The sequence below is a fragment of the Prunus avium genome, chromosome 4 (assembly GCF_965620075.1).
Source record: "Prunus avium chromosome 4, drPruAviu1.hap1.1, whole genome shotgun sequence".
NCBI classification, from domain to species: domain Eukaryota; kingdom Viridiplantae; phylum Streptophyta; class Magnoliopsida; order Rosales; family Rosaceae; genus Prunus; species Prunus avium.
This window is the reverse complement of record NC_142287.1, coordinates 34,131,353-34,155,420: the sequence shown is the minus strand read 5'-3', so window position 1 is coordinate 34,155,420 and position 24,068 is coordinate 34,131,353. Positions and strand designations below refer to the sequence as shown.

Here is a 24,068-nt window from a genome sequence, read left to right as displayed (position 1 = left end):
TATATTAATATTAAATATTTCATTTCATGTCGTGCTTAGAAAGCATATGTTTGGCTCCCAGGAAAATAAAGATATTCAAATGTGAAAAGAGGAAGTTTCCCTTCCTTGAATGTGAGCTGTGAGATATGTATGAGAGTGGGTGAAGGAAATACTAAAATAAATAATTATATTAATAGTTTAATGATTTAATCAAGTAGGGTAATTAATAATAATTAAAATCTCCAACATATACATTGCTTCACGGCACCCATGGGGCTCTAGAAGAAGACTTGTTGTGTGTGTGTATATATATATATATATTTAGGGTTTTTGATATATTTTTGATGTAACTAACAATCATCCCTCTTCTCTTCTTCTTCAATTTGTGAGAGGGGGAAGACGGAGACGGCAGCAATAGTAATATAAACTGACTTGGTCAAATTCTGAGGCTAAAAGCCTTGGGCCACGACAACTGTTTTAAATTTGGAACCATCCCAAATGCCATTAAATGTAAGTTATCGATCCAATCATCCAAATGTGAGAGATATTGTTTTTGGCTTTGTCTTTTGTCATGCCCTTCAAAATGTACTAAATGCTAACTTATGCTTATTTGAATTAAACAAATATTCCTCTATGGCACCCCAAACCAACTTCCCTTTAATTCCTTTTTAATGGTTTTAAGAATTATCAACATAATATTCAATATAAAAATTTCTCTAAAAACTGAGGTATAATATCGCACTTTGCATCACTTTATCTGCACCCGAGTTTGAATCTCTCTCTTCGTAGTTTAGATTAAATTAAAGTAGAATACTACTTGTATTAAAAAAAACCAACAACATGATAACGTAACTGAGGGATTGGTTAAGCTAAGCTCATAGAAGTTTAATAAAGAATTTAGGTGTATTTGACTTTTCTGATTATTTAAGGGAGACTTGATTTCAATTAGATAGGGGTAAGAGCCCTTGAGAAAAGGGAATGAAGACAAAATTGATGAGATCATCGTGTTATAATTTGTATTAGAAAAAATTAATCGAGCCGATTAAAAAAGAAAAAAAACATTATCATGCCATTTGTACTATCATATTCATGAACCACACTTCTTCTATCCTTGGTTGGGCTGAAAAGTCCGAGTGAACTAAATCAAACTGGGTTCCAATGAATATGACGGGGGCAGAACAAATTTAATAAACTTGTTTATCATTAATTTCCAAGGAGTAGGTTTTATCATTTGTTAGCAATGTGACTGAATATTAAGCATTAAATGAGCTCTATGGCTTCGCAGCCCCAAAATATGTATCACTATTAGGGCAAGGCTACTCAATATCTCTATTATTATGAAGCCATTCCAAATTTTGATTTGCCTAAATTAACTTTTTTTTTAAACAAAAACTCTCGCCACGAAATTGGATATATAAATTTGTAAATTTATAGTAAGAAGTAGACGAGCATATGAGTTTCCGGTAGTAAGTATGTTGGATCCTTAATAACACTTATCGATGTTATAAAAAATAGACTCTTACGAAAGATTAGTCAAGTAAATTTAAAATAAAAGATTATACTCATGATTGGGTTTCACAATAAACCCCATTTCAAATCAAATCAAAGAAACTTCATCTAGATCTATGGAAAAAAAATAATCTAAAAGGTTGAAACATTCGTAATTGTTGATTTTGATAAACATACGTACCAACATGAACGAACATTCATAAGATGGACTTTTCTTTTAGAGTGAGGTGAGGGGGGTATGGGGTCGTGGAAAGTGAAATATGAGAATGCAGTCTGCAGGCTTCCGTGAATCAAAGGTTCAAAAATTGGAAAAACGAGAGGGGGGTCTCTCTCAGCTCGCAAAGTGGGCAAACAAAAGGGATAATAATTCCTAAATCTATTATTGGGGGTTTAAATTAAAGAAAACACATTTGGTTGCACGTCCTTCAAATAAATAAATCCAAAAGCCCATTTGTCAATGTGGCGGCCAATTTTTAAAGGACCCACCCTCCTTCTCTAACACCTCCCCTCCCTCCCTCCCTCCCTTTGTTTCTTCTTCTTCTAAACCCATCAACCAAACCACTCTCCCCATCATCTCTCTCTCTCTCTTCCTCTCTGCGCTAAGCAGCCCACTTTGTGTTTTCTGCAAATCACCATCAAATTCAGCAGTTCCAAATTCCGGTAATGGACTCTACATTTTTCAACAGCAGCAACAGCAACAGCAGAAGCAAGCAATTTATGAGCGATCAAGAAGAGAACGACAATACTACCAGCTCCACACCAGAAAATAGCTCAGGCTCTCCTCCTCCACCCTCTACCAATTTCAGTGACTTCTCCAAGATCACTTCCACCTCCTCCCCCAAGAAAAGGTCTCAACTTTATCCTTAATTCACCAAATTAAGTCGACCCAGTGTTCAATAATGGGAATTAATTATTTATTCAATTAATGTTTACGTTAATTAAATTGTTACAGTACTCGGCGAGCCATACAGAAACGAGTGGTGTCGATACCCATCAAAGGCGACAACAGCAACACTCCGCCTCCGTCCGATTCTTGGGCTTGGAGAAAGTACGGCCAAAAACCCATCAAGGGCTCGCCTTACCCCAGGTAATTTGATCATCAAATCCATAACCCAATTCGAATTTCAACACAAGCTTCAATTTTGCAGAGCTGGTGTTTGTGATCAGTGACTAATTTTGTGCTCTGTTTTTTGTTTTCCTTTTTTGTTTCTGGGATTTGGTTAATTTACCAAATTGGGCAGAGGATATTACAGGTGCAGTAGCTCAAAGGGCTGCCCGGCAAGGAAGCAAGTAGAGAGAAGCCGCGTGGACCCCTCCATGCTCGTCATCACCTACTCCTCCGAACACAACCACCCCTGGCCCGCTTCTCGCAACCACCACAACCATCACCAGAGCAACAGCTCGAGCTCCACCGCCGCCGCCGCCGTCACAAACAAACCCGGCTCCGCCAAGACCCAAGCCCGGGAGGCCCAGCAACCCGAGCACCAAGACCACGACCCGACATTCGCGGACCTCAACGACGAGTCGCTCATCACACACGACGAGTTCGGCTGGTTCGCAGACATGGAAACGACGTCGTCGACGGTGCTCGAGAGCCCAATTTTCGCGGAGAGCGGCTGTGCTGGTGGGGCCGACTCCGCTGACATGGCAGCGATGGTTTTCCCGATGGGGGAAGAGGACGAGTCGCTCTTCGCTGATCTGGGCGAGCTGCCGGAGTGCTCTCTAGTTTTTCGGCACCGGGGGGTGGGACCACAAGTTCAGATCTGTTAACACGTGTCATCCTCTAGAAGGCCTCCATTTTTTTTCTCTGTCCTTTTTAACACACACTCTCTCTCCCCCCGTATATACAAGAGTTTTGTCATTTCTGTCATTCAAACGCGTATCGTGCGCCATAAGATACCCGAAACTTTTTTCTTTTTTTTTCTTGTCACCATTTTTCTGATTTTAGTTTTTTTATTTTGTAGCAATAAAATTTATTTTTATTTTGACTTTTGCCTTGATTTTAGCGTAGTGATTAATGAATAAACAAACTCTTAATCTGAATCTGTCCTGATGTGTGTGTAATTAGCATATTTGGCCGCCTGTTTTCAATTTGTGTATAGATTAGATATAGATAGAATATTCTCAAGTGGGTCTCACCAATCCAATTATAGAATAATTTTGTCCAAAATTATGCATGTAACGTAATTCAAAATTATGAAAATGCTTCTGTTTTTTTTTCTTTCTGTCTTCTCATACTCAAATTAATTAGTGTGTAAATAGGATTAGCCAGAGATCTAATTTGACCAAATGCATTAACTCGGACTGTTAGCTAGCCCTTGGCCCCTTGGCCCCTTGGCTAGTTTATTTGTATAATTTGAGAACTTCTCCTTAGCATATATAGTTGGTAGTTTGTGTTTTTCTTCCAATTACTCCACACATAAAATAAAATAATCACACCACCATTGATCAGCCATTTGTTTCCTCTTTCCATGCTCCTTGAATTCATTCCATCAACCTTATCCTGCATAATAAATTCTTCTCAACTTTTGATTGCCGGAAGCAATCCACCCTACATTTTAAAATTGTTCCCTGTTATTTTGAGTTTTGAGTTTTTATATCGGTCATATTATACAATCATCTGTGTATCTTTTTCATTAAACTTAACGAAGAAATAAACGTATTATTGAATACAAGTCTAATTATTAAGCGTTCCTTATTTTCACGTACACATGATAATGTTTTATAAGATAATTTAGGTTTTAAGTTCTCTCTTAATTAGCTAAAACCAGACCAGCCCACACTATCGGAATTGGGAATTGCTAAGGATAAGGAGCTGAGTAACATTCTCATTGTTCGATTAGACGTGGAATTGAAATGTCTTTATAGACAAGGAGATTATTCTAAAGTCAAACCACCCAAAAAGTGTTTGACTTTTAGGTGATGATAGCTGGATTTGACTTCATCAGCCATTATTTGGTGGTCCATTATAAAAAAACACAAATAATATCTTGTTTACACCCAACCCCAATTCAGATAAACCTGCTGATTCTAACCCTAAAATTGGCTGGAAGAGTTGATATAATATAAGAGTGGTTGAAGACTAAAGAAGGATATTATTAGTTCAAAACCTTAAATTAATTAAAACCCTTTGTTTTCTTATATTTAATAAATAAATAAATATTATTAAAACAACATGAGATGAGATGAGACCCCTCTCTTGTTTTGAGCATGGTACACCTGCACAGAGCATGGTACGTCACATATACATTGTGGACAGTCATAGCTCGCGTAATCAAATAATCCTTTGGATAGTTGGATCGGATCTACTTCTCCTTTATCCGTTTAGATTCATAATTAAATTAAGGCAAATGACAGCTTAGCCATGAAGATTCACCATTTTTAAAAGCATAACCTGCAAACCCTGCAAGCTTTTGTCTCTCTATGTAACATGCTTACATTAAATACCTTCCGCTAGTTTTGCTGGAATTCAAGTTTAAAAATGACAAACACGCGTAACGATGGTAGAGCGAAAAATACTTTTATATCATATCAAATAATCAATTTAGACATTATGTTGTTCAATTGACGAGAGAGATATATATATATATATATAACTAACGTGAGAGAATGTTATAATGCAATTGGTGTACATTATGGGATTCACATGCATCAACAATTCATAGTCACCAAAGTGAGCGTGAGCGTGGCCCATGCTAGCATAATTCTATAGAACGTATTTTGTGATGAGTACTAGGGTAATTTGTGGATAGCAGCCTAGGCTACTGGATTCCCGGCGGCGCCTGTGGCTGAGGAAAGGGTTTGGTTAATTCATATTTGCCAATGATTATTATGAACAGATCATTTAAACGACGTCCAAACTAGATTTTTAAATTGTGTTTTTATCAAAAATACGAAAAATAAATTCAAAAAACGCCATGCCTTACTGTTGGCATGCACACTACCTTCACCAACTGTTTTGTTTGCTAGGCATCAACCAGCACAACAGCCTGTCTTGAGGGAACTAAACTGCAGCACAGGCACAGCCAACAACCACCATGAAACATACACGAAATACGAGAGACTATATACGATGGGGTCGAATAAACAATTTCAATTAATTGGTGTTCTGAAGAATAATTCTTGAAGAAAAGAATTCTGGTGCAAATGTGCCCCATTCAACACCTATGTGAAAGTAAGACATGTAACATCTTTGTTTCTAAACAAGCTCATCTTCACCAGCTAAACATCTGTCTTGGGTAATTAATGATAATGACAATGGAAGACCAAGCCACACCCATCTCCGAGATCTAGAAAAAATTCTACACAACCACGGTATACAGAGAAACAGATGCGGCAAACATAAACCCAGCTACATCTGGTGCAGATTCAAACTCTAGCTTGAGCAACAGCCACCTTTCTTCACAGCCGAAACATCTTTACTGATATCGATTTTCTCTCCCTGGGAAGGAACAGCTGAAGCAGCAGCTTCATCTCCAGCCTCCATGGCCTTCCTGCTCACAACACGAAAGATCTGGGTAAGGACTTCAGCAAATGCATTGTCCACATTGGTTGCTTCAAGTGCAGAAGTTTCCATGAAGTAGAGAGACTCCCTCTCAGCAAAGGATTTTCCATCCTCAGTTGAGACTGCAACAAGGTGACGAAGATCTGATTTGTTACCAACAAGCATGACAACAATGTTGGGATCAGTATGGTCTCTTAACTCCTTTAACCACCTTTCCACACTTTCAAATGTCGAATTCCGAGTGACATCGTACACAAGTAGTGCACCCACAGCCCCTCGATAGTAAGCGCTAGTTATCGCTCGGTACCTACAGATACAAAATGGAAATATATTCTCTATTGTGAAAGGAATCAAAAAGTAGAGACTTTCCCGTCAAGTTCCCAAAATTGCAGTAATTTAGCAATACCAAATAACGATTATAATAATAAGAAGATATTATCCAAAGAAGATAAACTACCAATAAACAAAATCAAAATCCCATATACCACATCATCAGAAAGAAACAATTTACCAAACTATCTAGAATAAGCATATTGAATTACAGGTAGCTGTCCCAGCACAAGTGTCAACATCAGCACATAAAAGAAATTCTGACAAATCATACATTTGAATCAGAATATGATACAACCATGCACAACCCATCTGAACAGAGCCAACAATTCATCATTTTTTATATTCATAATGGTACCTTCGGTATACAGACAACAAATGTTGTTAGTGATGGCTAGATTGAGGTGGGTGGCTTGGGGTATCTAGTCTCAGATACGGACTTTAAGTCGGATGGTGGTTTTGGTATGTTTGAGAAGAACAGACATGTTTTTGTGCATATTGAATACCATAGTGAGGGGATTAATTATCTCCCATCCTCCATGGGTTAAATAGTTCAACTGTAGTGGGATAAGGCAGGTCGGTTGGATGATTTTATGTACCCTATCCCAATCCCACGTGCACATCTAAGACCGGATATTTGGTTTGTCAATCAAAACCTCAATGTTGCAAAAAATAGGGCAAATCTTTTGACTTTTGACTTTTTTTAGGAGAGAGGAGGTAGTCATGTTTAGAACTATTGCATAAGATTACTTGGGGTATATATTCTGAACATGCGAACACTTGATACGTAAGTTTTCATTTAGATAGGATCCTTGTAAATATTGATTTCAACGGAATTTTCATACACTACCTGAGAAGTACACAATAGCTTAGAAATTAAAGGACTCAATATAATTCAGAAAATTTGTTTCAATGGACTGACCTCAATTCTTACCAGGAGAACACGTAGAATTCAATAAAGAGATTTTATAATTATCTAGTAAGTTTAGGCAGAACATTTCATAAGAATTTGCAGCAAGTTTGTTGTTATATTAAAACATTCATTATTTTCTTCCTCTGAATGCTATAAAAGGAAGTAGACCTGGTAGGTTGCACACACACTGCACACCTCTGGCTCAAATAAAAAAATCATATGAGATTTTAGTTCGAGGGTAATTGAACTGTCTCACAGAACAGTAAAGTAGACTAGATAATCCTCAGAAGCTGGTTTTCAGGGTGCTCAAACTATCATCCATGATTGGATATGCCTCCATTTGCACGAACACTTAATATAAGAGCATAATACTGGCTAAACAGATATGCAGAATGCCCTGCCCACTTACTAATGTTCAAAGTGAAAAGGTGTGTGAATGGTAATAAAATCACTGATCAAGATAGTGAGGTTGTACTTCTAGTAGCAGTAATGGTTATAACGGCAATAAATTAACAAAGCTTTCAAGTAAGTATGCGATTTAAAGGGACCATAACACTATAACATAGCTACCTTATAATGCTTAAAATACAGACCAGAAACCAGGGTTACATTGCATGAGTAATTCCCACCAGTAATTCAGTCAAGAAAGCATAATATTATGCTTAACTTATATGCGTCACAATTAATGTCACATTTAAAACAATAATAATAATAAATAAAATTGAACTGTAAGAACACTGTGAAACCGAGCATAAATTATATACTTCTGTTGAAAACCATGTCATAATTCAAACTATGCACTTCGAGAAAACCAGTTCAGTTTCTCAAATTCATTATGTACATGAGTCAACAGTTAGATTGTAGATCTCTGTAATAATTCAAAGGTAGTTCTGATGAAACAATCACATTCTACTAAGATTCTTGTGAAAACACATAGCTGTATTCCAATTCATCTTTCTTCTACCAACAGACAGTAACTTTTCTCCTCATAAGTAAATGTAAGAATATTCAAGGGGGTGACAACCATATTGAATATGAAGCCCATAGGACAACTTGAAAGCCGATATAATGAACGACCTCCACCGAAATCTACCGACAAACTAGCTCAAAACAATGACTTTGAAACTGATGTTAAGGTTGTTTTGACTAGCATCATAAAGTGAGAGGCATGCAAGCAGGCTATAGGCCACTTCAACAAAAGCCAAACAGCGCATCAACCAAGCTTCACAAGTAATAGTATTTAACAAACAGCATTTCACTCTAAATCAGCAACACCCTTCTTAAAACTAAGTACCTTCGGGAGTAACAAAAATAAGGTCATCTATATTGTCGACACTGGTAATGGCAATAAATTCTTTTGAGCATATGATAGACATAAGGTTTTTTAAGCATTGTATCGGATTTTTAATGTTGCAGCAACTGGGCTTTCCGATATACCCATTCACATCAACCAGGAAGTAAACATTACAGAGACCTAAAGACACTTCATGCACATTTCAGTTCATGTCTAACTCATGTATACTTAATGTGATTGCAAAAGAGAGGCAAAATACGCATAACAATCACAATATGTCTAATGCAAAATTTTGCTTAGACTGAATCAAGTTTGATCTGTGCAAAACTTGGATTGTTATAAAGCATATCTTATGTGAGAAATCTCTCATATAAAAACCCAGAAAAATATTTGCGTACATCTGATTTAATTCCAAGCTCTTCAGATCTACTGAAGAAACCCCAATTAATGCACCAAATCTAGAGGCACCAACCAAATTGCAAAAGCTTAAATCTTTTATTACTTAAAACCAACAAACCTTGACCCTCCATTCAACCAAGCCTAACACATGCATTTACAAAGAGTTTCTATGTCTCATGATCATCAGCTAAAAGTTTCAAACCAGATAAAAACTCAAGAAATTGAGCAAGACACAGATCACAAAGCAGCAGAAACATGAAGAAAAAAGCAAGAAAGCTGACCAACCTTTCTTGACCAGCAGTGTCCCAAATCTGGGCCTTGATGACTTTTCCATCGACATCCAAGCTCCGGGTGGCGAACTCAACGCCGATGGTGGACTTGGACTCGAGGCTGAACTCGTTCCTGGTGAACCTGGAGAGCAAGTTGGACTTGCCCACGCCCGAGTCTCCGATCAGCACCACCTTGAAGAGATAATCATAGTCATCTTCAGCTCTGTACCCAGCCATTGCAACACAGACAAAGCTACGTTCTTTCGGCTTCCAAGAAGAAGCTGAAGAGAAAAATGGTGATCTTGTTCTTTAGATCTCTTCCCCTATTTTGTTTCTCTCTGAAAATTTGTTTGCTTGAAAGTTTTCGGTGTTTCTTTTTTCAACCTTTCGGCTTTTCGGAGGCGTGTGAGACCTGTGAAAGACTGCTGTCTGCAAAGAAGAGGGGGTGGCGTGGAGATGTCTTTTGGTGAACTTCAAATGACATTCGTGCCCTTGTTGGAGCCATTTGGATTAAAATGGAGAGGTTAAAAAACATGAGGGTGTTTTTGACAGTTTGAGATATGATTCATTTTCCAATCTCGGGTTTTCTCATTTCTGGTCTTGGGCTAAACTATTTAGTGGCCTTTATGTGACCAAAAAAACTGATTTAAGAATAAAATTATGAATGATAACGTTCGGTGGTCCTTGTTGATCAAAACGTTCGGTGGTCCTTAAATCTTAATGAATGATAATAAATTTAGTGAAGTAAGAAAGAAGGAGTGAATTTAGCGGATTCTGAGTGAGATATTAAGAATTTCCTTTTATTTTTATTTATTTATAGTTAGGTTAGTTGACTAAAACAGTATATCTGCTATTTGTAACTAAGTTCGAATCGAATCATCCTCCTCATAATTATTGCTTCGTATAAGAAAATTTGTTATATGTTTTTTTGGTTTGAAGCTTGTATTTTATTGTCTTTCCAGCTGCTCAATGAGAAAACCTTAAAGAAAAACACATACAGCCCTTTTTGGAGGTCCGCGGTCACTCTCCCTACTCAATCCATTTTTCTCTTATTCTCTATGGATTCTTTGTTTTTTGTTTTGTTTTGTTTTGTGATGATGTAGAAGCCGTTGGTGTGTAACGTTGTCATTACCATGATGTAGTTGTCGTCTTTTGACCCACACATGCAAGTATTTGGCTCCAGTTGTCAGTATTTGATATAGATTTGGAGCTACAAAGTTGGGATGATGTGATGTCGGGTTGCGTCGAGTTCGGGTTTAGCCGATGCAGTATTATAGGTTTAGACGGTATAACACTATGACTCTCTTTGGGTTGCCTGAGAGGATGTGGAATGGTGGTCTTGTTTCTTAGTTTGTTTTAGTTTAACATTCTCATGAACTCTTTAGGAGTTTGATGTGGTTTGTTTTTTTGTTTAGGATATTTTATTTCCTTTTGACTTTTGGTTTTCGATGCAAATTTGCCATTTACGTCATTGACAAATTTTTATTGCAGGTTTGAGTACTATGCTTATGGTTGCTAATTATGAAATTTTAATCATTTTTTGGGTTGTGCGTATTCTCTTCATATCAATTCAACTTGTTGTTGCATTTGGAAGAAGTTGTATGCACTTTAATTGCTTTGTACTTTTTTTTGTTTATCTTATCAATAAAATTTTATCGCTCTTTTATCAAATTTTTTTTGAGAAACGGAGTATAAACAATCCATCAACCACAACTTGTTCAAGAACATGAACTTCTCAGTTCTTGCCTAACACCACTGAATGAAACTCCTCACATTTGTAACATGCACTAATAATAAATACAAGTATTAACTTCCCAATCCGAACACAAAGACCACCACAGCTTAGCCTTTCATTGGCAACAACAACATGTACCTTTTTCTTATAGCAAGTGGCATCTACCCATGTATAATTAATTGGATTTTCGGTCCCTCAATTTGTTGTCTATTGGTTGATTTTTTATATATTTTATATTATGGCTACATCTTCTTATAATAAGACCTTTTGATAAAAACATATATCATGTTCACTGCAATTGGTTTATGATTTCCACTCATGGTAAATATCACAGCCCATGTTAGCTCTTAATTAACATTCGATAAGCATCATTTCTGGCAATCATGAAGGATGACAAAAAGTTTGAAACAAGTTGGGGGAAAAGCATGTTTGAGATAATTAAACGACCAATCCACCCATCATGTGTATGTCTCAACAAAAAAAAGCAAACTGAAGGCACCACCATTGGCGTTTTATCCACATAATAAAACTCACTTCCAAATACCAACAGAAAACAAACTGAGTTGACATACATGATTTGTTACAATAAGTCAACAGAGTTCAATCTTCTTTCTTTTTCTCCTTGGGCCCTTTGGATTTTCATCTTTTTCATTGGAGCAAAAAGCAGATTGACATCCCAGGAGGTGTAAAAGTTGTTTTACACCCTGAAAATACACCCTACCATTGTGGATGTTCTTCTAACTCTAATGTTCTGCTTCCCATCAGTTTCTTATTCTTAGAGTGGATAATATACAGTAATCTTGATGCAGGAAGATGGTGGATAAGTAGGTAAATGCAGTCCACAGATTTTGCACTAGGGATCTGATCAATTTCATTTCTGACACATAAGGCCCCAATCAGATTCGCAGAAAAATTCGGAAAAGTACTTTTCAGATTCTTAGCAAGTACTGTTTCCTGCTTGCTTTCAAAAGCTTAACGGAGATAATCAGGAATGGTATTATATATGCTACATAAACACAATTGCTTTTGCCTTAATGCACCCCCACATTTTAATTAAAGATCTTTCTCACAAACCAAAAGATTCCCCAACAAACCATGAATTATACAAAACATTGAGAAATTAGTTGGAGCTTCCCATGAAGTTGCGTCACCATGTCCATGCATTATGCCCTAATTCAAATTTTCTAAATTGATGTGGTACTAATCATTTTATATTTAAGCAGCTGTGATGTCAACTCTCTCTCTCTCTCTCCATAACTCTAAAGTTTATTAAACTTTTCAAAGTTCCAATGACTCTTTAGCTGAAAAATTAGTTGGAGTGTCCCATGAAGTAGACCCACAAATTATTTTGTGTCACCATGTCCATGCATTATGCCCTAATTCAAATTTTCTTAGTTGATGTGGTACCCTAATTCAAATTTTCTTAATTGATGTGATACCCTAATTCAAATTTTCTTAATTGATGTGGTACTAATCATTTTATATATAAGTAGCTGTGATGTCAACTCTCTCTCTCTCTCTCTCTCTCTCTCCATAACTCTAAAGTTTATTAAACTTTTCAAAGTTCCAATGGCTCTTTAGCTGAAAAATGAGTGCTACCTCAGATTGGAGAAACACATAAAGAATCAAGTATTATGGTAGCCACGACCTCCCTATATGATTGCATACAGCCATACACGTCCTTGTCACAGTTCCTTTTATACACACACATTAAATTTGTCCATTTTCAATCCCACATATGATATATGCCACACCCAACCTTTTTTTGGTTTATCATTATCTTATTCTCTTTTCAGTTCCATCCTTGATTCTAATTTGTCCAAATGTCTGGTTCTGAGTCTGAGGCCTCTTCTTCCTCTTCTCCTTCACCTGGATTGCCTAACGAGTGTCCTCCTCCAACTGCTCCAATGGTGCAATTGGTCCCAAAATCCACTTCTGATCGACTGCTTCAGAAATTCTTTGATGCCGCAGAGTTTGACTTCGATTATGAGCAGAGTGGATTGTGGTCTCCTCCCGTAAAGCGCACCGTGTTCTTGAGCTCACAAGGTAAAATTTTCACTGAGCAAGAAATGCTAGCTAAACTTTCAACTCTAATGGATGCTCCTACTTCAAAACACAAAGCTTGCTGCAGAGTAAGTTGCTAGCTACCTGTTTAATCTGTGTTTGTGTACTTGTTTCTTTCTTCCTTTAAGGATATTTTTATGTATGTTTCCGTGTGATCTTTTGTAGGCGTTCTGGTGCTCTTGAAGGATGCCTTGAAGCCATTCTTACCGTATATTCTTGAGGATTGCAGGTAAAGAAACAAATACTGAGCAACAAGGATGAAGAAACAGAGAACCCCATTTTTAGTTCTCTTCCCCTTTATCATGTAAATGTCCCTTTTTAAAAAAAATTAAGAAAATGAAAAGAATTTTTAGATATAAGAAATATGTTGTCATCGACCCCTTTCGTTCTTTGAGTTTTTGAGCTTGTTCTTGGTCTTTCTTTAATTGCATTTGCAAAACTGAGAAGTTCTGTAATCTCTGCATATGCTCAGTTGTTCAATTAGCTAGTGATTCATTAGTGGAAGCCATTTAGAATTATCTGTTAGCAGAAGGCAAAAACTGGGTATTGGCTAGCCACAAAGATTTTTACTGCAGGAGGTGTATTATATAAATGATGAAGAAAAAATAGAGCTGGGTTCTGGCACTGGAATTTATAGCCTATGGTAAACTTTTGCAAATGTGTCAGTTTCATGGTGTTTTTATGATGGATCCATGACCAGGCCTGAATTCTGATAATGACTTGTAAACATCAGGACAGGTTCAAACCCCCAAAAAAGAAAAGGGGAAAAATTTGTCATTGCTAGTTTTTCTACTAGAAGGAAAATCCCTTAATCTTTCTGTGGAGGAACGTGCATTAATTAACATGCTGTAATTAGTGAGGTCATGCACCATATTTGACAGACTTGTCAGAAACATATCCCAAGATCACAGCTCATTCAGACAGAGACTTGTTGTGGTTCCTCCAATTGCAGTATTTGCATTCAAGAACAAGGGGAACAATGTCATGACCGAGAAGAAAAACTTGCATATTGCCGAGATATCACTGTTTTGCTATCCCCATCCAATCACGTTCCACCATGTGGAATCCTTATCACGCGTGATGGAACGTGATTGGTTGGGGATAGCAAAACAGTGTTATCCCCTTGACATGCAAGTTCTTCTCGAGCTTCACAGACTTCTAAGATTACCTGCTGCAGCTCTGTTTCATGCAAGCTTTGAAGAATTCCACTTGTAAAAACAGATTCTTTGTTTTAGTGTGATAAGGTCAGGAAACTTCAAAGGCAGAGCCTTCATCAAACACAGAGAAAGATAGCTACTTTCAAACTATGCGGCTATTCCCATTCACACCTTTGCATATTGAGTTTTACATCTACAATGTGGGGTGGTCCTGACATTTTAGGGTCTGAGATGAAAAAAAAAGAAGATGACTTATTGTATATACTTACAATCTCATTCAATATATAATTTTTTAAATAATTAGAAAACATTATAGAAGCTACTCATATGTAGAAAATAAAATAATATCGTACAGCTGAATTGAAAAAAGTTCAAAGTGGGAAGGCTATAGCCTTTTGAAAGTGGGAACCTATTATCTCAGGTAAACCTTTTAAGTAAAGTAAAAATTTTCCTACAGAACCCTATGATCTTGATAGCTTATATATGTTCCTATTGAAGCCTCTGCTTTTCATCTGCAAGGAGTATGTACACCTGCAATGAGAGAGAGAGAGAGAGAGAGAGAGAGAGAGAGAATTAATATATGTTGACAGATTTTCTTCTCATTAGTCATTGCTGATAGAATTAATATCTATAGATGAAAATGGAAGTATATTAAGCTCCATTATACTTACAGAGTTAAGGTTGAAATTAGAGCTCTAAGTATGCATAACATTACACTGGTACATGATCTTGCTCCAGGATTTCCTTTCCTATAATTCCATCTTTCAAAGTTTTAAAGTAAACATTGTAGTCCTTCTCGGGGGGTGGATTTTGAGGGTCCACTGTAAATGGCTCACTAAATGGTACAACACTTTGAACCTGCAAAGTAGTTTATTAGCATCACAGAATCTGCAAAAGCTTTTAACTTCCAAAAAAGCAAATTACAGCCACAGTACACAGCACACAATTAAGGGACATAAGTCAGGCTGTGACCTCAAATGTCTTGCCAGATGCATAGGGGCTTTCCAACGCAGCAACACAAATCTGAGCAACCTCCTCTCTTGATATCTTACCCTGTATATTGCTGGGATCAAAAGAAGAATAAGTATTATGTGACAACTGGGTTGCTAACAAAATGGGAGGAGCTGAAATTTTGAATCTTGGGATGTTGTTGTTGCATTGTATGAGCTGAAATAATATGACAAAATTGTATATTTAAACGGTATATCCTAGCGGCTATACTCCTTGAGTATATTCGAATATTTTAAACGTTAGCTGCACGGCTATACTCTTTTAATATATTCGACTAGCCGACCGGCTATACTATTTGAAAATATTCGAATATTTAAACAGTATCGCCGGGCGGCTATACCTCTTGAATATATTCGATTATTTTAAAGGTATAGCCGGCTGGCTATCCTCTTTTAATGTGTTCGAATATTTTAACCGTATAGCTGCCCGGCTGTACGCTTTTAAAATATTCGAATATATTAAAAGCATATAGCCGCGCGGCTATACCGTTAAAATATTCGAATATTTAAACAGTATAGCCGCGCGGCCATACCTCTTTAATATATTCGAATATTTTAACAGTATAGCCGCGCAGCTGCACTCTTTTAATATGTTCGAATATTTTTACAGTCTAGCCGCACGGCTATACGCTTTTAAAATAGCCAAATATATATACTCTTTTAATATATTCGAATATTTTAACAGTATAGCCGCGCGGCTACACGCTTTTAAAATATTCAAATATATATATATACTCTTTTAATATATTCGAATATTTTAACAGTAGGGCCGCGCGGCGATACTCTTTTAATATATTCGAATATTTTAACAGTACAGCCGTGCGGCTGTACGCTTTAAAAATATTAGAACATTTTATCATTACAGCTAGCCGGCTATACGCTTTAAATATATTCGAATATTTTAATAGTATAGCCGCCCGGCTATACGCTTTTGCAGTCACAGAGGAATGTGGTCTGCAAGTGAAATAAAGGGACAGGGAAACGAACACGAAGCTTGCACTCGCAGACTCGCAGTCACAGCAATTTCGCTTCTCTATAAGCCCTTCCAAGCTTCAAAGACTTGGTCTTGAGCCTCTCTATCAACTCAAGGTTCGATTTTTTTTTTCTTCGGTTTCGGCTGCGGCGTTGATTCGATTGGATTGGGCTCTCTCAATGTCTGCCAAAGCAGAGCCTTCGTCCTCCGGGTTTGGCACCGACGTACCTAGTGACGTGGACGACTACATTTCGGTGAGTGTGGTTTCTCTTGTTTGGTTGCTGAGAAAATGTGGGGAAACCAGGAAGAAATTGAGTAATTTGTTTAACGGAAGGAATTATGTTTATTTAACAATTCAAAACATAGATATTAAGTATATATTGTTTAATACCAGCTGGCTATGATATTGGGTTTGTGAATTTCTAAAATGTTATATTATTTTATCTTTTGTGTGGTATTCTACAGCAATCCTCTTCAGAATTTAGAGAGAATACAAGCTAATTTCACAGGGAGGAGAAGCCATAGAAAAGCATAACGCAGTGATGACTTTGTTTCATGCCTATTTCAGTCAATGGATTGAGGTGAGTGTTTTGTTGTTACTGATTCCATTTAATTCTTCTAATCCTTTTTTTGTCCTTGACTTGTGTTAATTTTCCTAGGTAACAAATGTCCTTTGTGCCCTACACTTCTTTTCATTAGTACTAGAACATGTGCAATAATATTTTAGGTTTGTATATGTGCTTTCTAATTTTTTGTGCTTAATTAGTGTTATAGCTTTTAAAGTTTACCAAGATTGTTTGCTTTAGTTCTGTGGTCTACCTTCAATATCTTCTTTTTGTTTTTGCCAGTGTGACACTTAACGACATTACATAAAAGAACTTCCCAGAGGAATTTGCCGAAAGGAAGTTGCTGAATGATACAATGACAAACTTTGGTTTTGATTTGATGCCACTTTTTGTAATGGATGGTGTGCTCCCATTTCACAAGTTTCCACTACACATTTTTGAACCTCGGTATAGACTTATGGTGAGTTGGTTAGCAGTTTATATTTTTCACATATGACATTCATAAAATATTTAAACGTACAAATGCATTTGCTGCAAAAGAACTATGTTGACAAACTTATTTGGCAAGTTTTGTATACCTACTTGGTACATTTCTACAGTCCATGTGATCCATATGTTGGGTTGTTTTTGTTGAATATTCATAGATTTTTCTTGTACCTTGTCACTTAAACAAAAGGTAAGGAGGATAATGGAAGGCAACCGTCGGACGGGAATGGTAGATTATTGTCACTAGTCCTTTTCTTTCCCTTTTAACTTTCTTAAGGTATATAAAGTTAGACCCAAAGTATAAGTTTCACTGATTGTGGCTTGTTTTTTAATTTTGTAGGTTATCACTGATTCTTCAACAGGTTCAATGGCTGATTTTGCTTGTGAAGTGGAAATTACTGAGTAGGTCTTTCATCCTCCTTCTTTCCTTCTTAATTTTCTAGTATGCAGAATGTCCTTTTTTTTTTTTTTTTTTTTTTTTGGTGAGTAGGGGGGGCAGGGCCCCAGCACAAAAAACAAAACTAACTAAAAACCAAGCAAAGCCAGCGGGACTTAGAGGTCCCCATCGCATCCTCAGCTAGTAAGGTGCCAATCCAGTCAGGAGGAGAGTCAAGGGGCCAGATGCCCAGATCACGGTTAACTCCACTACCATGCTTCCTCCTTTTAAAGAAAAAAAATTATTATTTATGTAGTTGTGAACCACTTCCAAATGGACGTTTCTATTTAGAGGTTAGATACTAGTGCCTTTTACTTCAATTTGTACTTTTGTGCTCTGTTTACATTGTTTTAATGCATTACAAATGCTAAAACTGATCTACTTTTCACCTGAGGTTGCAAAGTAACTAATAGGCTATCTATGATAAATATTTCGATGTCAGAACGTATTTTGTTTGAAGTTATGCTGTTTTTTTTTTTAATGATCCATTCACTTACTCATAATAATACTATTTCATGCAAATTGAAAGTCGCAGACGGTTTCGTATAATTTGATCTTGGGACCACGATGGGTGAATTGTCTTACCTTGAGCATTCAGCTTACAGCCACAGCACACAGTCGGGCTCCTCAGTTAATGCACAAGGCCTCAGCAAAGATGGATGAAGTTTGAAAAATGGCCAGGCGGGTAGGATAAAAGAACAAAAGAAAAGAACCAGACCCACCCTGGCACCCAGACCCGCCTAGCGCCGCCCAGACCTTCCCAGCTCCGCCTAGACCAGCCCTGCAGAGCATAAGTTTGAAAAATATCTAGGCAGTAGGCTTAAAGAACAAAAGAAAAGAACCAGACCCGCCTAGCGCCGCCCAGACTTGCCTAGTGCCGCCCAGACCTTCCCAGTGCCGCCTAGACCAGCCCTGCAGTGCATAAGTTTGAAAAATCGCTAGGCAGTAGGCTTAAAGAACAAAAGAAAAGAACCAGACCCACCCCCCTAGCAGCCAGACCCGCCTAGCGCCGCCCAAATAAACCGCCCTCTTGTTTGAAAGGTTTTGAATCTCTTTTGATTGATATTCATTGATAAACAGTATAGGGAATATATACACAGCCATTACTTGGTGATTACACAACATATCTCCTATTCTAGGTAAGGAATATACAGGAATAAAAACATATAATTGGCAAGTAAATCATATCTCAATCAGATCAGCATTAACGTCCATTACACCCCCGCAAGCTGACGGGGCAGTGGAGCACAGGCAGCTTGGACCGGAGTAAGGAGAACCGGGCAGATGATAAGCCCTTAGTAAAAATGTCAGCAATCTGATCAACAGTAGAACAATACGCAACGAGTAACTCATTCCGGACCACCCTTTCACGAACATAATGATAATCCACCTCCACATGACGAGTGCGAGAGTGAAAGACAGGATTAGAAGCGAGGGAAAGAGCACTAATATTATCACACCAAAGCTTGGGACAAGGAGCTGGAAGATGAAGATCGAGAAATAAAGCACGGAACCATGAGAGAGTGGCGGCAGTGTAGGCAAGCTGGCGGTATTCCGCTTCAGTACTGGAGCGAGAGACACCGCGTTGCTTCTTAGAACTCCAAGAGATTAAGTTAGTACCCAAGTAAACACAATAACCACCAGTTGAGCGACGGTCATCAGGATTCCCCGCATAATCGTCATCAGAGAACGCACTGAGAAAGAGAGTGCTAGGCGAATAGAATAACCCATGAGTGAGTGTGCCATTCAGATAACGAAGAATACGTTTGACAGCGAGCCAGTGAGCAGTAGTGGGTTGATGCATAAATTGACACACCTGATTAACAGCAAAGGCAATATCTGGACGAGTGAGAGTTAAGTACTGAAGAGCCCCAACTGTACTACGGTACTCAGTGGGATCAGGAAGAGGATCCCCATCAGAAATGCTAAGACGATGACCACTAATAGCTGGGGTAGGCACAGGTTTAGCTTCATGCATGTTAACACGCTTGAGAAGGTCGACGACATACTTGGTCTGGGTAAGAGAGAGCCCAGATGGAGTACGAACCAGCTCCATGCCCAAGAAATAGTTGGCTGGACCAAGATCCTTCATAGAGAATTGACGGCCCAAGTCAGAGATAAGGGTGGTGATGCGTGAAGGATCGGAGCCAGTGACAAGAATATCGTCCACATAAATCAACAAATAAATGTGAATGGAGCCTTGAGTGTACACAAAGAGAGACGAATCTGACTGAGAAGCAATAAAACCCAAGTGAAGTAGGTGAGAAGAGAAACAATGGAACCAAGCACGAGGGGCTTGCTTAAGACCATAAAGGGAGCGGCGTAAGCGGCAGACATGATCAGGATATGTGGGATCAACAAAGCCGACAGGCTGGCGCATATAAACCTCCTCATCAAGGGAGCCATGTAAAAAGGCATTCTGAACATCCAACTGACGAACAGGCCAACTAAACTGCACAGAAAGAGCCAAGATAAGACGAATAGTAGAATGATTAACAACAGGACTAAAGGTTTCACCATAGTCGAGGCTCGGTTGCTGATGAAAACCATTTGCCACCAAGCGAGCTTTATAACGTTGAATAGTGCCATCAGAATTCCGCTTGACCCGAAAGACCCACTTGTTTGGCAAGACATTCATAGTGGGAGTACGAGGAACCAAAGTCCAAGTCCCAGCACGAAGAAGAGCATTAAACTCATCTGCCATGGCAAGACGCCATTCCTGAAGCTTATTAGCCTGTGAGAAAGATGTAGGCTCAAAAGAATCATCAGGAGAAACCAACGCATGATGCGCATATTTAGGATTAGGTTTACGGACACCAGCTTTAGCACGAGTAGCCATTAAATGAGTATTGGGTACACTTACCAGAGAAGTATCTGAAGAAGGAGAAGATGTACCAGATGGAACAGGAATAGTGGACGGAAAAGCAATTTTACGGTGTGGGTCTCTAGAATATGTTTGTGAGAAACGAGAAGGAGGAAGTGCAGGCCGGATGACTGGTGGGCTAGCAGAGCGGGGAGGAGAAGGCAGACCTATGGGGATATGGGACGACATAGATGGTGAGCTCGGAGGAGGAGCGGACACGACAGGGGGTGGTGCAGGGTCGGACGTAGGCGGGTCAGGGGAAGCAATCGGGGTAGCGGTTGGAGCTGGGAGAGACGGTTGGGCCTGGAGCGTCGGAGGAATGAGGCAAGAGGAGACAGAGCTGCAGGATGGAAAAATATAGCTAGGGAGAACTAGAGGCAGGTCAGTGGACGACGGAGAACTGTCCGGAGCAGGAGTAGCAGAGGCCTTGTGAAAAGGAAAAGAAAGTTCATCAAACAATACATGACGAGATAAAAAGACACGATGTGAAGAAAGATCTAAACAACGATAACCTTGATGATTTAAAGAATAACCTAAAAACACACACTTAGAAGATCGAAACTGCAATTTATTAGAATTATACGGACGTAAGTAAGGAAAACAAGCACACCCAAAAGTTTTGAGAAAGGAATAATTGGGGACTTTGTGAAATAAGATTTCATAAGGTGATTTATGATAAAGTAATTTAGAAGGGAGACGATTAATGAGATAGACAGCGGTATGCATAGCCTCAGCCCAATAGGAAGGGGGCATAGAGGCATGGGCCAAAAGCGTGAGGCCAGTATCGACAATATGACGGTGCTTGCGTTCAGCTAAGCCATTTTGCTCAGGGTGATGAGGACAAGAGAACCATTGATGAGAGAGAGAACAAGTTGATCTTTCTGAACCCAATCCTCATAGTCAGGATTGGAGATGAGAGACGGAGGAGAAGACTCACTTTCCTTGGCCTTGGGGTCTGGAATGGTGGGAGAGGGACTCGGGCAGCTACCGTCGACATAGGAGAGCAAGCGGCGGCTGCGAAGAACGGGAACAATCTGAGCAAGCCAGGTCGGGTAGTTATCACGTTCGAGACGAACAGAGATAACGTGACTGATGCTAGGAAGGTCAAGAGCAGAGGAGGAAGCCATGAGATCGAGAAAAGAGAAGAGGAGAAAAAAAAATAGACGATGGATCGAAGACGGTAAGTCTCAGGCTCTTGATACCATGAAAGGTTTTGAATCTCTTTTGATTGATATTCATTGATAAACAGTATAGGGAATATATACACAGCCATTACTTGGTGATTACACAACATATCTCCTATTCTAGGTAAGGAATATACAGGAATAAAAACATATAATTGGCAAGTAAATCATATCTCAATCAAATCAGCATTAACGTCCATTATTGTTTAGCGCCTTAATTAATGGATCCTATCCGATGACATATATTTCATGCATTTTTGTTTTGGTATAATTTTATTTAAAATTTAAAAAACAATAATATATAGATGGAAATTCAATGCTTCTTACTTGATGTGGTTGCTGCTGCAAGCCTGCAACTCCGGCCTCTTGGGTGCTTTGCCGCTGCTTTGTAAAGAATATTTATTATTCTATTTATTAGGTTTATGATTATCTTGTTAAGTTGTGGAAGTCCTATTTTTTAGGGACTTGGTTGTTTAGTTGCTAGTTAATAGGAGAGTCCAAGTTTGATTTCTATTTTAAAGTGAACACATGACACAGTGGCGGATTCAGGATTCAAAAGTCAGGTAGGCGAAATTTACCTTAAAAACTCAACGGTACGAGTGAATTGCTTTTCAGAGAAAATTATCAAAAACTTCAACGAAACTGTCTGGAATTGCACAGTCAAAAGCTATTTGGCTACTTATAAGTTGTGTTCCCTCTTTTTTTAAAGTTTGACTGGGCCATCCCATAACACAAGAGTGTGGGCTGGTAAAAATTGTTTCCCTTTTTTTTAAAAAAAGTTTGAGTGGGCTATAACACATGTGGGTAGTTTTACATGGGTTGGGTAGGCAAAGGTTTACACTATCACATGTGATGGCTAGAAATAAACTTGTTTATATATAGGTTTTTTTTTAAGTGAAAAAAATTGGGGTAGGCAGCTGCCTACCCTGCCCTGGCTGTAGAACCGCCACTGCATGACAATATCTCAAAATCTAAGACTTGACAAAATCAACATACACATGAATATAATTCACACAGTTGGGTATATGGCTACAAAGCCTGTTCATGTTTACAAGATGGTCCCTCCAGAAACAATCAAGGGTTTTCACCAGAACTGATCTCTGTTTTCAGATGAAATTTTAGTTAAGAAAAAAAATTAATTGTCAAAAGGAACACTATAAAAACAGGTAAGGTGCTGGTAGTTCTACTAAAGAATAAATGAGCATAATAACTACTGATAAGAAAATCTGTAAGCAAAAGGATTATTCTACTTCTAAACTTAAACCTAGAAAACTGGAATTTCACCTGGAATCAAAGTAAATAATCCCATTTCTAGAGCAAACTCAAACTCAAACTCATTTATTTAGAACCATTAAGCAGGTGTCATATTTACGTAATCATATAGCAACAAATATTCCAACTTATGAGTGCAGGTTTTTTTTTTTTTTTTCTTCTTCCAAATTATGCTTGACGAGAAGATTATTACTTCAACTTCCTTCACATATGCATCATCGTAACCAGACTTTTCAATAACATCCAAGTATGAAACAATTAAAAAACCTCCAAGGTACTTGCGGAGGAGGCTAGTAGTAGCATGGTACCGTCCGTTCCTACATTAGACATATCAAGGGATGATAAAACTCATAATATTGTAAAAGGTAAAAAGCAAAAACGAAATGACACAAAATAAAAATAGCATGCTCAAATATGGGTATTATGCGCACACACAAGCACAGAGTTCACTCACTTAGTCAAATCATCAGAGCATATAGCAAGCCAACGTTTCAATGAAGAGCTCTTCTTGCGGATTCCTCTGAAGGCCTTTGGCGGTCTTGCCAAGTTTGGAAGGTGAATGTCATCAAGATCTATAGAGTTTAGTTCATGTGAGTGTGCAAGAGATTTTAATAAAGCTTCCTCTGTAATTCCTGCAAATGAATCTGGAGAATATCCATTCCATGAGAATTTATGTCAAACAAACCAGGAAATGCAGGACAACACCATCCAGTAGTTTCCCAGAAATTGTCATAAACTCCTTCAAAAGCTTACCCAAACTCCAATTTCTTGGATGCTATTAAGCAGTAGGGAATCAGTAAGATGAATTAGTGGACAGCAGTATACAACATCCTATTTGAAAATCTCATACTTCTATCTTCAGTGCGTTAACATTTGCAAAGACAATTTCATCTATCACTGCTTGCATGTACCTATTATCGACTTCCATTGAGTCAATTATCAACAAAGGTGGGGAAGGAAATGTGATATTTGCACGTTAAATCGAATAGGAGAATTTAGTAAAAACAAGAATATGAAACTCAGCTAGATTTATTAACAAATAAAGCAAAGATGTATCAAATATGAAAAACAGGCCAAGCAAGATATGGTCGCAGCAATCAGTAATACAAAGGCATGCTTACTAAT

General features: G+C 38.1%; 4 protein-coding genes across 4 annotated transcripts; 2 read left to right on the top strand and 2 right to left on the bottom strand.

Annotated features, from left to right (window-relative positions):
* Positions 1-1,974: 1,974 nt before the first annotated feature.
* WRKY65 (WRKY DNA-binding protein 65) lies at positions 1,975-3,476 on the top strand. Its single transcript, XM_021957485.2, has 3 exons — positions 1,975-2,336; positions 2,441-2,575; positions 2,730-3,476. Exons 1-3 carry the CDS (start codon positions 2,152-2,154, stop codon positions 3,256-3,258), a joined length of 849 nt encoding a protein of 282 aa, XP_021813177.2. The 5' UTR covers positions 1,975-2,151; the 3' UTR covers positions 3,259-3,476.
* Positions 3,477-5,561: 2,085 nt separating this feature from the next.
* On the bottom strand, positions 5,562-9,640 carry LOC110756099 (ras-related protein RIC2). Its single transcript, XM_021957486.2, has 2 exons — positions 9,214-9,640; positions 5,562-6,299 (listed from the first exon to the last, which is right to left on the bottom strand). Exons 1-2 carry the CDS (start codon positions 9,432-9,434, stop codon positions 5,864-5,866), a joined length of 657 nt encoding a protein of 218 aa, XP_021813178.1. The 5' UTR covers positions 9,435-9,640; the 3' UTR covers positions 5,562-5,863.
* Positions 9,641-12,585: 2,945 nt separating this feature from the next.
* On the top strand, positions 12,586-13,451 carry LOC110756101 (uncharacterized). The gene is made up of 2 exons (XM_021957487.2): positions 12,586-13,064; positions 13,162-13,451. Exons 1-2 carry the CDS (start codon positions 12,756-12,758, stop codon positions 13,177-13,179), a joined length of 327 nt encoding a protein of 108 aa, XP_021813179.1. The 5' UTR covers positions 12,586-12,755; the 3' UTR covers positions 13,180-13,451.
* A 9,191-nt stretch (positions 13,452-22,642) lies between these two features.
* LOC110756113 (protein translocase subunit SECA2, chloroplastic-like) lies at positions 22,643-23,758 on the bottom strand. Its single transcript, XM_021957505.2, has 4 exons — positions 23,649-23,758; positions 23,398-23,587; positions 23,137-23,260; positions 22,643-22,771 (listed from the first exon to the last, which is right to left on the bottom strand). Exons 1-4 carry the CDS (start codon positions 23,674-23,676, stop codon positions 22,643-22,645), a joined length of 471 nt encoding a protein of 156 aa, XP_021813197.2. The 5' UTR covers positions 23,677-23,758.
* Positions 23,759-24,068: the final 310 nt, after the last annotated feature.